The sequence below is a fragment of the Leptosomus discolor genome, chromosome 4 (genome assembly GCF_034619465.1).
Source record: "Leptosomus discolor isolate bLepDis1 chromosome 4, bLepDis1.hap2, whole genome shotgun sequence".
NCBI lineage: Eukaryota > Metazoa > Chordata > Aves > Leptosomiformes > Leptosomidae > Leptosomus > Leptosomus discolor.
Window position 1 is genome coordinate 71,649,375 of NC_141394.1, and position 14,936 is coordinate 71,664,310.

The 14,936-nt window shown below is 37.5% G+C and overlaps 1 protein-coding gene across 1 annotated transcript in view; it reads right to left on the minus strand.

Moving 5' to 3' along the window:
• Positions 1–2,139: 2,139 nt before the first annotated feature.
• Positions 2,140–14,936, minus strand: part of ACOX3 (acyl-CoA oxidase 3, pristanoyl) — a 31,953-nt gene continuing 19,156 nt past the window's right edge. Inside the window, exons 10-17 of the mRNA XM_009951825.2 lie at positions 13,780–13,900; positions 13,189–13,308; positions 12,382–12,495; positions 10,597–10,712; positions 7,711–7,885; positions 7,172–7,239; positions 6,396–6,482; positions 2,140–3,168 (exon numbers count right to left, since the gene is read on the minus strand). Coding sequence (XP_009950127.1) covers positions 3,049–3,168; positions 6,396–6,482; positions 7,172–7,239; positions 7,711–7,885; positions 10,597–10,712; positions 12,382–12,495; positions 13,189–13,308; positions 13,780–13,900 — 921 coding nt within the window. The 3' untranslated portion in view covers positions 2,140–3,048. The remainder of the gene's footprint in view (positions 3,169–6,395; positions 6,483–7,171; positions 7,240–7,710; positions 7,886–10,596; positions 10,713–12,381; positions 12,496–13,188; positions 13,309–13,779; positions 13,901–14,936) is intronic.

Genomic DNA, 14,936 nt, shown 5'->3' on the forward strand with positions numbered 1-14,936 from the left:
GTCATAACAAACAAGATTAGCAGGAACAGCGTAGGGATGTGTTTCTACAGAGCTCTCTGTTTATCCTGTCGTGCATTTGGCGAGTATCTTTGAGGCTCACCGCATCTTCAGTTCTGTTCTACAGTGACCCAGCTGATTCCTCAGGCGGTATTTTTTTGGATGAAGGTGGCTTAAGCTACATGCCTAACACTTTCGTTTTTTCTTCTAGGCTACAAAGGCCTCATAAATAGACTTACAGTTTATATGCAAGATTTATATATGGCTCTGTTTCCCAGCTGTGAGGACAGAGGCAGGAAAAGACCATATGACTTATGAAGAGCTCAGAGGTGATGGTGAAATCTCATGTGTGTAAGACAGTGAAATAATGCTGCTGATCAATTGGTAGCACAGAATGTGGAGTGACGGATCGATGCTATTGGTCCCTGCATTTTACGTAGCAGGGCATCTCTTCCCCACGTGCCCCTTTCCCTGTCAGAGATCCTGCTGTTCGCATGGACATGGGGCATAACGTGCTCTGCCTGCTTCCCTCAGGTCTGCACAAACGCAGGGAGACACTTTCTGGATTTGCTGTTGATACAGAAACAGATGAGGACAATCATGAGACTCCGTGATTCCATAATATCTAATGACAGGTATTTAGCTGTATTGATTTATTTTTTTATTCCATGGGATGATGCCACCTACTGGACATTATTAAAAGAGGCAAAACAGTTCAAAGAAAAGACTTCATACAGGTTGGGTTTTTTTCAGCAAAGGCAGCTAAACTTTTGACTATTTCCTACACTTCCATAGCTAGACAAAGAGCTTCTATTGGGACATCCTGAATTACGGCACCTCATTAGAAAAGAAGAAACAATAGAGGCAGAGAAAACACAGGCAACACTGACTATCTCTGGCAAAGAAAACGAAGTTCAGAAAAACAAATACAGGTAAGGTTTAACAAGTTAGTTTGTATCCATTTTTTCCCATGGGACTATAAACAACAGTTTTGGCATCTTAGGGATTTTTTTGGTTTGCCTTTTTTTTTTTTTTTCTTTTTACTGAAGTGTGTTGAGGGTGATCATCTTTAATTGACCTTGAACTCATGGTGATAAAATTATTAATATTTCAGACCGAGAGGTCTGGATAAGAATTTATCTTTCCTAAAAGAACACAGCTTTCAGCTAAAAGCTAACAGTCTGTGACTGTTTCCAACTTCCCACTTCTGAGCTAAGACAACACAGGGTGTGCCATGAATACAGGCTTCACCAAAAGCCATCTCTTCATATTGTCATGTTATTTACCATTTGATTCCTTAGACTTGTGGAAGTTAACAACCTACCCAAGGAGTTCATGCCTCCAGGGCGGATACCTGGCTTTGCTAGCATTGAAATGATTGGTTTTCCTCATGCTTTTCTTTTTCTGAAATGATTTATAAGTTGGGTCTCTGCAATCAGTTGTCCGAGAAGAGGGGAGCAGAGGGGGAGATGCTCCCGAACATTCTCTCACTATGATCATAACTAATGAAGCTTCTGTCTAGCCTGTCCTAAACTGTACTTGCATTATTATGCACTTGGAATCCTCAGATTCTCTGACAAATTGCTCTTACAACTACAAACAAAAAAACTTTTTTTAAAAAAAATCTGTTTAGTAAGTAAATGTACCTTGAGGCACTCAGAGAAATCTTTTTAACACTGGCCTTTCAGTACATTTTCCAGCCATGGAATGTTTCCTGAGCTCGGTCAGATTTAGATGGAACCAAAGAAGCCTCTACAGAAGTAATTGGTCCCACTGTAGCAGCCTGCAGACTTGCAAACTTTCATATATTGACACTGCAACAACAGATGAAATTATAAAACCCCACAAGGACAAGGATCTGATTCTGCCCAAGTAGAACTCAACACTCAAGTACTGAAATTGCATTTATTTAATAATCCAAACCACAATTCGTCCCTGATTAGCCATAAATCATATTCCATTTTTTAATTTATAAAATAATCTCTTTGGCTTGATAGGATTGCTCACAACAGTAAAGGCAACAAGAATTAGGTTTTAACAGTACTTCAGTTCATAGATACAATAAAGGAAAAAATGAATTTGTTTTTCACAGCATACCTAAAACATAAAAGATTCTGAATTTTCAAAGCTTTGTTTGTATCTCTTCCATTTGTGAATAAAAATACTTGATATTTGACATAGCTGAAAGAGAAATACCCTGATGTTTTCAGTAATGCCTACCACTGTCGTATGTTCTTAGAAGAACATATTTATAATAATTCATTTTAGTTTATTCTGACCTAAAACACAGATGCAGTTTCTCTGTGTGCCAATGTATCCCAGGCTTGGTTCCGGTTTTGCAGTACTGAAAACGTTCTAGCCAACCAAGAACGTACAAGACTTACAAGCTTGCATTACCATACATTTTTTTAAAAAAAGACGTACAAACGAGTTCTTTTCAAGTCTCTACAGAGCTATACACAATTTAAAGACATATTATCTAAAATCCCAATCCTCTCCTGCATTGAAAGAGCAATCAAGCAGATTAACACAGAGGCATATGAAGTAAATCAGAATGGTTTCACAGACTTCAAAGGGGCTGTTGGAAATGACTCCCATCCCTTAATACAGGTTTATCGCTGTTGGTGTTCTTGATGTCTTTTTTCCTCATATTCTCTTTTATTTTGCTTTTGTTCAGCTTATTCATAATCCCTGGTGGGAAATGTTTTTTAGTTATTTATCTTCTGTAATATGACAGTAAGTCAAGAGACTGATTGGAACATTTTTTTATAGAAACTTTGCAAAGCAGCGATCATCATGAATCTTCATTTTTTTTTATTTAATTGAGTAAATGTGAATAGTGTGCAGATGTGTTGCTCTTACTCCTGTCATTATTATGTTAACAGTCCCTGAGACCAAGTTGGACTTGATTTCAAAGTAATTTTAAAACTTGGCATTTCTCTATGAAAATCTCTTTCATTTTCAGTGTTTGACATATGTTCTCATTTCCTCTTGATGTTTGAAATACGGCATCCATCTCAGGCCCATCCAGCCTCTTACAAGTTGTTTGGTTTACAATCTTGACCTCAGCCTGCCTATAACAGGTTTATTAATACAAAATTCTGCCCACCATGAAGGTCTTTTCAGAACTTTGCTGCCTTGAAGGATCTCTGCCCACATATTTTTGTATAACTGCAAAATAATAACGAAAAGGGTTAATTCATACAGAAAATAAAAAAAAAGAAAACTTCTGCAAGGTAAATTATCTAACTTATTGGTTGAAATGAGATTGTGATTGAATTTCTAGATAACAAATGTGAGTAATTACGTAAGAATAAACACAAAGATAAAGCATAAAATTTCAAAGTACTGTAAACATCAGATATCTGAGTAAATCATTTAGACCATCCTTGACATAAGAGCAGGAAACCAGTAACCTTTATAATTTCTCGGTTTCAACTTGACCTGAGTTGTATTATCAAAGGTAGAAATTTTCAAACTATGTCATATCAAGAGTATCTTTATTCTTTCCAAACCTGAAGACGGTCCGAAAGCACTTGTGAATGTCTGTTTTTACCTTTATTTCAACACATTTCTGGAAAGTAACATAACTTCTCTCCCAGATGTGAGCTGTTTGATGTGAGCATAAAAATTCCTCTCTCATAAGGAGATTATTAATTCATCATCTTCATCAATTCTCAATTTTACATGGAACAGTTAAAAAAAATACATGGGAAGTGAATTCTGTAAAAGTATAATTTTAGAAATATTTAGCAGTTCATAATTAACTGAAGCTTAAAACTTTAAATAACATTATAGAAAGATGAGGACAGGAAGGCCATGTTTACAGCAGTAAGTTGGAGTACAGTATAATGTATATTAATGTAGAATAAAAGCAGTCAGTGATGTAAAGTGAAAAGTCTTCTACATCAAAAGATGGCTTGGCCTTATATATTGGTGATTATTTAAATAAATATTGAACTATAATATTAAATATATTTTAAACTTAATTACATAGGCTAGTGTTACTATTTATTCCACTCCAAGTTTGATTTGATATTGTCTAACAATTTTTAATTAATCTTGAAATTAATGTGGTGATAACTTCACGTACCTAAACTGAGACTGTCAAAGCTTCTTTGGGGAAATGATGTCCACACCATCAAAGTTTCATTTAAAGAGAATCTGAATGTTTATTTAGTGCTTAAAGCTGCCCATAACAAATTTGGAAACTTTTTTTCGGTTCTAATTATGATCTGTGGCTCATGGTGCAAGGCACTCCATTGCAGTACAACATAGGTTATCCTGAATTAAATTCATTTTCCTGTTACGCTCTATTCTTTACCATACTGCCATCTTTACTAAAATGTTTGCATTGGTTTTTAGAAGTTGCAAAGATAGCAAGGAATAGAGAATTAAATATAGACAGCCAGGAGACAAGGAGCTTTATTAAGTATTTTCTTTGAGTGAGGGATTGGCAGCCTTTTTCGAATTTCAGTTGAAAATATTTACACAAGTTGAAAACCACAGACTGAGAGGCAGTTCAGGAAACATTCTTGAATTCTGCAGAACATGGGTTGGATATTACTGCTTGAAATTATTTTCTCAATGTGACTCAAAGAATATACAAAAACCTTACCAAATATTTATTACTTGAGGAAGTCAGAAGTGTTTAGAGTCCTATCTGCAAGTCTCACATATTACATTCCTAATTTTAATCTCTAATATTAATAAACCTCTGTGGCTTCTGTATTTGTGTGAGCTAAAACCAAGCCAAAGGGGATCTAACCAAATCCATTACGTGACAGCTTTATCAGCTGCTGACAAGAAAGCTCCAGCTGACTGCTAGAAAGGGGGTAGAATTCTAGGAACAGATCACCGTGTACTTGCACCATACTTTATATTCTGCTTATAGTATCTGCTCACAAATTCTGTTAGAGATAGAATAATGAGTGAAAGTGGGCTTTTGGCCAATACAAATATTCTTAACATTCTTACAGATGATGTTCCTTCTCTTAGAGTTACCTTTGGGGGTCTCCCTCCCATGACCTCTTTCATTAATTTAATCCACAAAAATCTATAGAAACGGAAACAAAGTTTCCAGTGATTATTATAGATCTCTTGTTGAGATGGCTGGATATGTAGAGCCAGCCTTTCCTCCTTTATTTCTCGAGACTGTGTTACCAAAGTAATCATTCCGTTAGGTCAGCATCTCGTTAGAAACATCTGGGCTGCCTTCTGTATTGCTCGATCACCATGGGAACGATGGACAACTTCGGACATGAAGACATAGAGAACATTGAAAAGCATTGAGCAAACTTGACTCAGCAATCCTGTCAAACTTCCTGGCAGTCTCCCCAGGCTCTAGTGATTCTCTACGGGGTCTATCCACACTACACCAAACTACCATTCTGTGACACTACCCATAGCTTGGCCCTGCTGAGTAGGGTTGGCCAGTAAGCAAGAATTTTGGTTTGCTGAGACTTTGGAATGAAATACAGCTCTGTAAATATGTCAAGGAAAAAAAAAAAAAAGCAGAGAGGGACAATGACCTAGTATAGCCAAATCCATGGTGCACCCACATCCCAAATCCTGCTTGCAGGTCTGGTTACGACACCTCAGAAAGGATATGGCAGAACCAGGAAAGATACAGAGAAGGAAAACAAGGCCTGTCAGATGAATGAAAAGGCCGTCACAGATAGTAAACGTATACGCACTGGGACTAGGAAGTATTTTTTCACAATACTCAGAATTAAATTATGGAAATTACTGTGTCACGGAAGCCAAAAAAATGGATGTGAAAAATGAATGGAGGATAGACACATCTGTGGCTATTAAACAGAATGACACAAATACAACCTATGGCATGAGATATCTCCTAAACCACCAACTGCCAAGAGTTGAGATACCAGGGAAAGAACACCTTGGTATTTCATGTTTCATACAGTGTTCTCCTTGGCCACTGTCAGTTACAGAATAGTCTGTGAACTGGATCCAGTATGGCCATTCTTATGCTCTTGATTCAACTCTTGCTTTGTGTAATTTAGACTATATAAAAAATCTCTCTCAGCCTTAACGAGGATGGATTATATGTTCATTAAAGCAAGGAGAGGTGCTAACAAAACAGAATCCTTCAAGCCTGTATTTAGATTATTGAGATCCCTTGGGTAATGCTGTACCTCGCACTGCTTAGTACAAGATGCTCGGTCATATCTTAGAATTCCCACTGGGTAAACAGAATTCACAAAGAATTGTGCAATTTCTGATGACATCAATTTAACTCTGGTACTTTCCACTGGAAAAAAAAGCGTCTTCCTATTCTTTTGTAGCTGCGAGGTGTCTTGAATATGATATGGCTATTTACAGGCAATACCCTTCTTAATGATTAAACTTACAAATTTTAAAATGGGTTTTCTTACCTCTCCACTAGCTTTACCAATGGGAGAGTTGAGAATGAAGTCAGGAGGAGCAAAGACATCAACCAGGGCAACTGCATCATCTTTCAACTGTTTATAAACAAAAGACACAAATATCAGCAACTTCTGTACTTGTCTGCGGCTACCTGTGAACTACAGAGCAGCAAAAAGATGATTTTCATAAAGTACCAGCTATTGGTAACTTAAGAAAAAAACACAATAAAGAGTCTAGATTTATTTTGTGTTTTTTCCTCCCACGGTAATTGCCAAAAGAGCCTGTATTTTAAACGTGTTCCTCCCTTGCTTATGGGTTTTAAAACACATTTTAACTAAGATGGTACTGTTTATACACATAAAAACAAGTATATTTGAACTTTAAAAACATAACATCCAGATTCTTCTTTGAAATTTTTCTTATCTGCAAAGAATATAATCCAGTTTGAAAAGCTTTTCTGTTGAGAAAAAAAAGTCATCAGCTAAGCAATAATAAAATAAATAGAACTGGACTGCAGTACTTTACTGGCTTTCCAACAAAGATTGCGAGGCCACAAATGATACAGTGTTATTTTGTAAGATATGTTGTTTTCCATTTTTTGATAAATTAACTAGGACTAGATTCAGCGTCAATGAGTTACTTTAGAGAAAGTTATTCAGAAACTATTAATGTAATATTCTGCTAATTTACGCCTTAAAGTACAGAATAACTGATATAGCTCTTTTTTTTCCTATTTTTATACTATATTATTATTTAATCTCAACAAATAATATTGAAGACTTACCCTGTAGCAGAGTTCCAGAATAGCATTCTGAATAAACCTACCAGCTTGTTCACCTGAAGCATAGCCACCTGCAAATACATTCACAAAGAAGCTTTTATGATTACACGGACACAACCCTTTTACAAGGGGGTTTATCAGTTCAGTATTCAAGAGACTAAATAGATGCTCCTGTGTAATTGGATTGACTGTCTTTCATTAATGACTGACTGCAAAATGGTTAATCTAAGACATTTGGAGCCTTTTGCATTATCAAGCTACACTACAGCATCTTGCTGCCTGTCCCCCACCCTCTTCTCCCAAGCACTGGACCACAGCAAAACTTGTGAGCCCCCATCATCTCTTAGCTCAGAGGGAGTCTTTTGGGTTAGTTTGTCACTCCAGATTCCTGCCCCTGAAACTTTTATCCAAGATGATTGGTTTGTATTACACAAGCAATAAGAAAATGTTCCAATCATAATCCTAATCAGGATTCCCTCCCCCTGCAAAGTTAGAACTTTTATAAAGTGGCATACACGGTATATTCAGGGAGCTGATCTCACCTTGGTAGAGCACAGCCAGATGTTTACTTAAAGACCAGAGTCCATACAGAGCACAGAGATTCTTAAGCACTGGCTGCAGAGTAGATGCTATGTTGGGATCATGAGTGTAGTCATGATATCTTTGCAAGACTGTTTGTTCAATAAAAGCGATGGCTAATGACCGACAGTAGTACACCTTAGGAAACAGAAAAGGACATGGAGTAGCAAAATACAAGGAGTCAATCCTCAGCTGGTGCAAAATGGCATTGCTCTGGTGAAAGTAGTGGAGATGTGTTGCTTTAGATCTGTCTAAGAAAGTCCAGGAGAAAACTCTCTACAATGTCTTTGTAAAGGTTACGTCATGATATGCCTCATGAAATGCCTCTTAGAAATAAGATCCTAATTTTCCACTGTGTTTCGGTTTGGGCACCTCTCATACCAGTCCAAAGGGAGCACAGATCGTACGCCTGTTACCAGTGTAACTTGGCAGTTGCACCCAGACTGTATGGGATCAAGTAGCTACATCAGAGAGAAGACCATGCAAAATCAGGTTTGCTGACTTAAGGATCATTAATAAACCCCCATATAACTCTAAGAATATAAAGGTAGGTTTAGATTTATTTAATATTACACAGTTTTATAAAGAGGATAAAATCTTCAGTGGTGCAGTAACCGACTGAAAACTTATTACAGTCCCTTCAAATAATAAACAAACAATCTGATCATGTTAACACGAGTGGATTCTGTCTATGGATTGCAATAGATCGCAATATGTTTTGAAAGAACTATCCAACTAATGCCTGCCAACTATCTGATCAGAAAGGCAAGTCACCAGTTACTGTCAATACAGAGTATAAAACAAGTGATTGCGCTCACACGGGAACACTTGTCTACTTTTACATACTTCACCTTTGCTGTATCGTGGCATACGTCCTACCATGGAATAGACTGCTGAGTGCAAACATTCGAGTTGGTGAACAGAAAGGAATACAAAACCTTCACTGTTCTGGCTGATCTGTCGCAATGCTGTAAACTGGTGTTTGTTTTTAGCCCATTTGTTCAGTGTTGTTTTTTTTTTTTTCTTTTGGAATTAGTTGATTAGTTTTTCTTTTTTCTTTTAAATACTTGCATCATCCTTGCATTTAAACCCCCTGGTGGCAGTTAAAAAAGTCATATTACAAAGATTACTGTCTTCTCTCTTGATAGCTGCTCAGTGGCATACTTACGTCCAAGCTCAGATACAAATATGAACTGCAAAATACACTCCTATTCTCTGCAGGTTTAGGGAGGACTTCCCCCTCACTAGATGGAAGTTTTTAGATATGAATGTCAATTCCCTAGTCAGAATGAAATAAGTCTTATCATCGCAAATGAAGCATTAAGAATTAATTCCCTATTCTTCTCCCCTATAACTCTATTTCCTTCTTTACCTTTGCTTACACTTCTGTATTGTTTCTATCAAGCTATCCCCAAACCAAAATCTCTTCCAGATCTCCCACAGCAAGAACAAATATTATACATTAGTCAGCCACTGGGCTGACAGAAAAGTGCTTCTTCATGCCCAGAAAGTTTTAAATCAAATATGTACACGTCTTTAAAGCACAACTTGTAAATCATTTTCAGATGTTTTTGAGGCATGCCATTTAAAATACAAAATACTGCTGTCCTGCAGATGAATTGTAGGGAGAAAAGAAAACCTAATGACCTAGGGTATATCAATGCCAATCTCAAAAGCAGTTGTGCACCTAAGTATCTTTAAATTTTAGCACATTTGAACATAAAAGAGAAGAGAATCTTCATACTTCTGAGCAATCCATTCTCTCTAACTCATTGGCCCTGGCACCAGCCTCCTATGAGCTGGCCAACTGACAGGCAATCAAACTTGAATTTCTGGCAATTCCATTCTGAATTTGACCCTGAAGAGTTCCTCTAATAAGCTGCTTCTAGGGTAAAAACAGGAGAGATTTCCTCCACTCTGCCAGTGGTTTCACACAGACCATCCCCTGTTGAGGCTTGGCTGGCTCCTTCCAGGTGCAGAGTTGAATCTTCCTTCCTGATGCTTTGTGATGAGCTTTGCAGATACGGCGAATGACACTGGCCGTCTTCAGGGAACTGATTCCTCTCCTCAGTGACAAATGACAAGTGTTCTTTCCTTGGATGTGAGCCAGTTTTTCTTATGGAGGTAACAGAAGAATTTGGGGAGATTGGGGATATACACTGAAAATGGGAGTCAAGCCATTCCTAGCCGTTTGAACTCTCCGGTGAGCGAGTGGACCTGTTATATGTAGATTGTCAATGTTTCCTTTTTAGGTTCCAATGCTGTCAGTCTGGTATCTTTCATAAGTACTTTGCACTATAGAAATTAGAGATGGAAAAGACCTATTAGGTCATCTAGTTTACCTACCTGCCAGAGCAAGATTCTTTCCTACAGTATGTATTTGGCCACAAGAGCAGATGGAGATGTAATAATCAGATGCTGCAGTAGGTTTAATAATAGCGGACTTAGTCTTCAGAAGTTGTGCAATTAGAATTACAGACCTCACCCAGCACATGCCTGCAACTTTTCTGAAGGGAAATATATCCTGGAAGACTTCTGCTGATGGTAACTGTCCTCCTGCTATCACGTTCAATACAATGCACGTGGACAGGTATTACATTTTATTAGTTATGAGACTCGCTGCTTTACGCTTGAGGAAATTTTACTTCATGACACGAGATAAAACTAACAGGATCTGACAAACTTGTATGAAAGTAAGTAAACAAAGTAAGAAAGATAATTAAGTCGTTTAGATGTGGTGCTTGGAGATACGGTTTAGGGGTGTGCTTGGTAGAGTACTGTTGATGGCTGGACTTGATGATCTCAAAGGTATTTTCCAACCTGAATGATTCTATGATTCTAAGTATTACCTGACAGTTGTTTTTTGCCTCAAAATCACTTCGCCCAGCCTGCTTCTCCTTGCTCAGCTTTAGGTCACTTTCTCGGAGCAGGTAGCAAACCAGCCATTTATATGCTGCCAAAGGAACTGCGAAAAACAGAAAACTAAAATTCTTAACTTTCACATTTATCATGCAGATTCTACTGCAGTCGCAGTTTTTGTTACCCAAGGTGAAAAGTGAAAGGGGTAATTAATCAATCCATTAATATGACACTGTGCCCATTACTGTATATGCAATAAATAACATCTGGGTAAGACAGTCAGACTGTGACTGTACAGTGAAGACACACCACACTTGAACATAACACTAGTTCAAATTGACCCCAAGCTAAAAGACAAGGTATATCCACAGCTCAATTTAGACTTCTGACTTGATCCCATTTTTTTAGCTTGTGTTTTTCTTCCCATTTAAGACTTAGGTCTGCAAGGTACTCAGTCTCTTCTGAGAATACAAGAACAGAAGACAGTCCACATTTTGTGGAAGCACATGACTTCTAACATGGCAAAGGTGGCTGAATGTAATCGTGTTTGAATGATCTGCTTTGTACATAAGTGCCTATTTTTAGAGCAGCCTGGAACTATTAAGGAAAAAAGTACTCCAGCATAAAGTCATTGTATGAATCCTGCTTGCTGGTGTCTTAGCTTAAGATCTAATGTAGAATATTATTTAGGCAATTGTGAGTGTTCACACGCTGCCTAAATTGAGGCACCTAAATTAACAGTCCAGTTTCTAACAGAATGGAATAATATTCAGATATTTTTTAAAACTATAGTCTGGTTCAGCAGGTATTACAAGAGAGGAGAGAACATGTGCGTAAGTATCAGTTTGTGCTCTCCTTGATTTCACTAGTTGGAGACATACAATGGAGAAGAAAGCAGTTGTTTTGAATTAGTCTTTTTCTTATAAGCCTTTATATTTTGAAGTTATTCAGATTTTACCCCATAGCTATTACGCTACTATCTCACTTGGTTCTGTGCATCGCTGTCCGAAGTTCAGCTTTTTTTGCAACTATTTGAGCACTGAAGTGGTTACTGAATTCTAGGAATTGACTTGATTGCCCCTTATACATTAAGACTGGAGTTTCTTCCCCCAGTATGTTCTCAGTTTCACAGACTCACTTTTGCTCAATGCCTTGTCACTATCTCATTATCTGCTCATTTCTTTGTTAATTCTTGCCTCCAAGGGCCAGTCTGGGCTCACAGTGATACAAAAGTGGGAATGGCATCTAATGTCATACTTGATTTGATTACAGCAGAGTAAGCCAGGAAAACTGCAGGGAATTTCTTTCACCATTACTCATTTTTCTCTATGCAACCAAAAGCAACTGTCAAAAGCAGACACACTTAAAGCCTTTCCAACATATTTCTAAATCACTTGTATGGTTTTCTAAAATAAGATATTTTAGCAACATAAGTTAGTGGCAATCAATGCTCCTTACAACAGTTTCACTTGAAAAAAATACAGTGGGAAAAAAAAAAAAAATAGATCACATATGCTATTTTAGGGAACAAAAATGGAAGAAAAATATCTGATGCTACCCTCCATTCCAGAATTGAGGCTGGAAACAATAGGACATTTTGAAATGCCAGCTACGTTCTTAGTAAATTGAAATGCATATAATACAAAGAAAGTCAGCAAATAGTAATATGACAAATATCTAATAAATAGCAGAGGTTGAATCTCCAATCTCTGGCTCCTTTGCTCTGGAAAGGAATTTAAGATTCTAGACTCTGTTTAACAAGAGCAGAAGGCTACCTGAGGAGTCCATGCAATCTTCAACACTAATTGCTGTGAATTTCCAGCCAAGGATATGATGGTAGTCTTGCAAAACGTTTATTGTTCCAAAAGGGGATTCAAAAGGAGCTTTATCTGAAATACCAAAGAAAACAAAAATGATTTATGAGAAAAGAAATCAGACTCTTTGGAACTAAAAGCCTATTACGAAGCCATGCATACACTTGATAGACCAGATGCAATTAGGTCATAATATTTATTTTATTACGGCCTTGTCCAGCCAAATGAGGACTGGTGAACAAGTGCTGAAAAACCTGACATCACTGCCAATAAGCCCCGCAAGATTCAACTCCTGCTGCTGAGTTTTCCAGTTCTGTAAGATGCTGGTGAAACTCACTGCTAGAAAATTGAAACAAAATCATTGAAACAAAGTGATTTATCTAGAGAACTACAAAATGTACTCATAGATATGGCTACCAAGTTGGGTGATATGAACTCTTTTAAGTACAATGAGCAAAGGGTACCCAGACTTACAATGACTTGAGGAGTGGTTCCACTGAACTAAACTGCACTTCCCAGGGAGTAAGATGCTACTTAACGTGATTATGGATGGCAAAACATCTAGCTAGCTTCTGCAAGACTTAGGAGAAAGAATTGCAGCAAAATATCTGTGTATTGTAAGTGTATCATATGATGGAGTCTGTAGCATATTATTTATGCTCTACAAAATGATTAAATGACTGTCAATTGCTTTCAGTATGTAATTACCTCCTAATCCCACTAATTACACAGTTGGGTCCGGCATAGGATTCCACAGCGAAAACTTACCTCTTATGCAATTCATCCAGCTCATTAAGTAGTTACTGGTTTGCTGAAGCAGGACATTGTTATCTCCCTCATACGTGCAGTTTGGATCATTGTCATTTCGGATTTCACCCAGGCGATTCACTGAATAAGAACAAGTACACAATTTAATACATTGCAGTGTATCAATGGAAGCTAAGAGGGATGAAATTTTTCTGTGACAAAATGCAAGCAAGTTGTCTGTTGTATAGCTATTGTACAAACAAATGAGCTTTAAAGTTCACTGTTTAGCTTATGAAAATGAATATATCGCAAAGATTTTAGAAAAGTGTGGCATTCATCTAACAAGGGGAATTTTCATCTATAAAGTCTGCATCTTTATTTTTCATGATTCACATGTACAGTCTGTCCAAATACTGGTGCAGATGCTGCAAGGGTTTAATTCTTTTTTTTGTGGTAATAGGTATAAAATGAACTTTAAAAATGTGGATATGAGGAAAAAGCCCTTTTTAAACACATTGCTAAAATTAGACATCATGATGCAACAACAGTCAAAGAACACATCAACATAACCATTTTCCTTCTGATGAGTGTATGCAGTAGTCCGTAACTTACTGGCAAGGTAACCATGCCCTCCACAAGCTTCTCGGCACTCCTGGGCTGCCTGCTGAGCAGTCCAAGAAGACAGTGGTTTGCTGGCAGCAGATAAGGCATGAATCTCACGTCCCAAATCAGCCTTTGTGAAAAACAAGTTACAAGTGAGTAATAAGTTTTACACAAAGTAAGTTTGTGACCAGCTAAAGCCATAGCTATGTGTACTGCTTTTTAATGAAGAGTAACTGGCAATACACACATAAAATTTTTGACATCTATGTAAGGACAGAGCATATTTTTGCTGCCATAAAAAAAAAACAACAACCCTACCACAACGGAAAAACCTTCAGCACTAACTTTCTTACATGAGACAGCAATAACGTGTGCCAGGTAATGGACACATGGGTACATCTTAGCTCAGATGTGCCAGCTGACATGGCATTGCATGGGACAGGTCGCTGCTTGCCAACCTCTTCTTCCCACAGATGGAGGGGCAGGTGGTTGAAGGTGGCATGTCCAGGGAAAGCTTCTATCCCCTCTGTGACCTAAGCAATTCCTCTCTCCCCAGTCAGCAAGGGGATATTTCTAATATTTACTGCCTCACACAATTTTCACTGATCTTTCAAGCATCAATTTTGCAAAGAGCAGGGAAACTTAAACGTATCCCCTCAACTTCCAGAGAATCACAGTAGCCTGCATTTACACTAACTCTGTTGGCCCTCCTTTGAAAATGTGTTTGGAATTCCAGTTTTCTGGAGATAGCGGGCTGATACTACTAAAGCTTATGAGCAACTCCCTGGGTTGGTTTTTTTTTTTGGTTTTTTTTTTTTTTTTTTTTTTAAGATTTCATGTAGAACAAAAGGAATTCATATGGATTACATTCTTAACATTGTCAACAATCCGATTTTTTTCTATCATGATTTTTTTTTTTCTGATAGTTACTTTTGCCTCAGATTAGTGACTGTGCTGGAGACTTCCAGAAGTAAAATGTCAGATTAAAAAATCAAATAGATTCTTCTGTGGTTTGTGCATAGAGGAGAAATTAGAATACCCAGCCATTAGTACACAAATCTTTCAGGAGCTTTATTTTAGCCAAAAAAGACTGAGTGATTAAGTGAGATCTGAGCAATACACAGCCAGTGTGTAGGCCCTAACAACTAATATTGTAAAAAAAAAAA